The sequence below is a fragment of the Otolemur garnettii genome, unplaced genomic scaffold (assembly GCF_000181295.1).
Source record: "Otolemur garnettii isolate 467f Iridium unplaced genomic scaffold, OtoGar3 scaffold00083, whole genome shotgun sequence".
In the NCBI taxonomy this organism is placed as follows: Eukaryota; Metazoa; Chordata; class Mammalia; order Primates; family Galagidae; genus Otolemur; species Otolemur garnettii.
The window spans coordinates 5,605,473-5,607,575 of record NW_003852478.1 but is presented as its reverse complement, the minus strand read 5'-3'; the positions used below and the strand labels follow the sequence as shown (position 1 = coordinate 5,607,575).

Genomic DNA, 2,103 nt, shown 5'->3' with positions numbered 1-2,103 from the left:
TTGTTTGGCGGGTCCGGGCTGGGGATTCGAACCCGCCACCTTAGGTGTACGTGGCTGGCGCCTTAGCCGTTGAGCCATAGGCGCCGAGCCAACATTTTTACTTTTAATAAAAATAAAACTGCTTTTGTGACTCCGCGGGAAACTGATAGATACCTTCACCTCACGGATTAAACATTTTAGGAGGCCTTTGACGTTTGGAGGTCTTCAGTGTTTGGCAATTATACTTTCTATTTGTTTTCCGATTATGTTAAATTATGCTGCTTACTAACAGTGGACTTTTTTCCTTTTCAGATAACACTTGTTATCTGGGCTGTGATCCGCATCGGACCCAACGGCTGTGACAGCATGGAATTTCACGAGAGTGGCCTGCTTCGGTTTAAGCAGGTGTCTGACATGGGCGTCATACACCCTCTTTATAAGAGCACCGTAGGAGGAAGGCGAAATGAAAATTTGGTCATCACTGGCAACAACCAGCCTGTAAGTTACCACATTCACTGAAATACCGTGTGAAGGGAGAGGGGCATTAGAAAAAAATTCTTTGCAAAAACCTAGAGTTGATTATTGAAAATGTATTTTTCCCTTCAGAGAAAACTAATATATTTATGAATGTTTTAAAAATACATTCACCATTGCTAAATATTTAATAATATTTTTGATTTTATAAGCTATTAAAGTTGAATGTTTTCTCAGTATTCCAGATTTTGTTCAATGGTAGCGTTTTTCTATGATGACGTAATTAGTATCTAAGAATACACAGGTTATTCTTTTCCCCTCCATATAAGGAAGCCATTAAAAAAGCACTTTCCCGGGTTAGAATACCCTGTATTGGGGGAGAATATGGAAGAGAATAGGCCAGCCTGGTCAATGGCAGCCCATGCCAACAGTCTGCTGTATCATAGGTTTTCAGCTGAATAAAACCTCAAGAAGACATCCTTACGACAACCACTCAGGCCTTGGATTGTGTTCCCTAATACCCTGGTTGTTATATGTGAAGAGCAGTATAAGCAAGTAATTAAAAACAAATAAGATATTTGAAGTTGGTCTATTGTTATAGCCTTTTAAATAATGTTTTGTAATGTTCTTTATAATATTCTTAATGCATTTTGGTTGCAGTATTCTTCAAAACCATATTCACAATAAAGTGTTTTTCTGAAGATTGTTTTTCAGCAAGGGACAACAAAACTCAGTGTAGAAAAGAACAAAACCTCTATTACCAGTGACATTGGTATGCAGTTTTTTGACCCAAGAACTCAAAATATCTTGTTCAGCACAGACTATGAAACTCATGAGTTTCATTTGCCAAAGGGAGTGAAAAGTTTGAATGTTCAGAAAGCGTCTACGGAAAGGGTATGATTTATTTTCTTTGCTTTACTAATGGGAGAGAATTATTGTCTAACATTATAAAGTGGGAGGAGAATTTTACTATTTTATGGTGATGTGAAAGAATATATTCTAGAACACTGGAAAGACTTAGTCCTAGATCTGTCATTAATGATCTGTACGATCATTATAAGTCCTCTCTCTTTATCTTAATTTCTGCATTTATAAAACAGAAATGAAAACACTTGTCTTCTGTATTTCATGATGGAAACTTGTTTCTCTATCTTTGATAATAATTCTTACATTCATTTAGAATGTCTTCTCAGGACTTTTTTTAAATTTTCAGATTACCAGCAATGCTACCAGTGATTTAAATATAAAAGTTGATGGGCGTGCTATTGTGCGTGGAAATGAAGGAGTATTCATCATGGGCAAAACCATTGAATTTCACATGGGTGGTGATATGGAGTTAAAGGCTGTGAGTATTTTTTTGAGAGTTTAAGAGAATACCTGGGTTCTTGGATACATAAATTCATATGTGGAGTAGTATGCAGTTATTAAAATTGATGTCATATTTATTTTACGTGGAAAGACATTCAAAGTGGATTCTGAAAAAAGTTACAAGATAATTTTTGAAATACATAATTTTTTTCAGAACATAATGTATGTCTATAAAAATCTCTAAGGATGTTTTAAAATGGCAACAATATTTAACTATAGAGAGCAGATAATGGGTGATTTTATTTTTATTTCTGTTAGCATGCATTTTCTAATTTTTTTTTT

At 35.0% G+C, this 2,103-nt stretch overlaps 1 protein-coding gene across 1 annotated transcript in view; it reads left to right on the top strand.

Annotated features, from left to right (window-relative positions):
* Positions 1–2,103, top strand: part of SGCB (sarcoglycan beta) — a 9,535-nt gene that overhangs the window by 3,975 nt on the left and 3,457 nt on the right. The window contains exons 2-4 of the mRNA XM_012808073.1: positions 292–477; positions 1,156–1,347; positions 1,667–1,798. Coding sequence (XP_012663527.1) covers positions 292–477; positions 1,156–1,347; positions 1,667–1,798 — 510 coding nt within the window. The remainder of the gene's footprint in view (positions 1–291; positions 478–1,155; positions 1,348–1,666; positions 1,799–2,103) is intronic.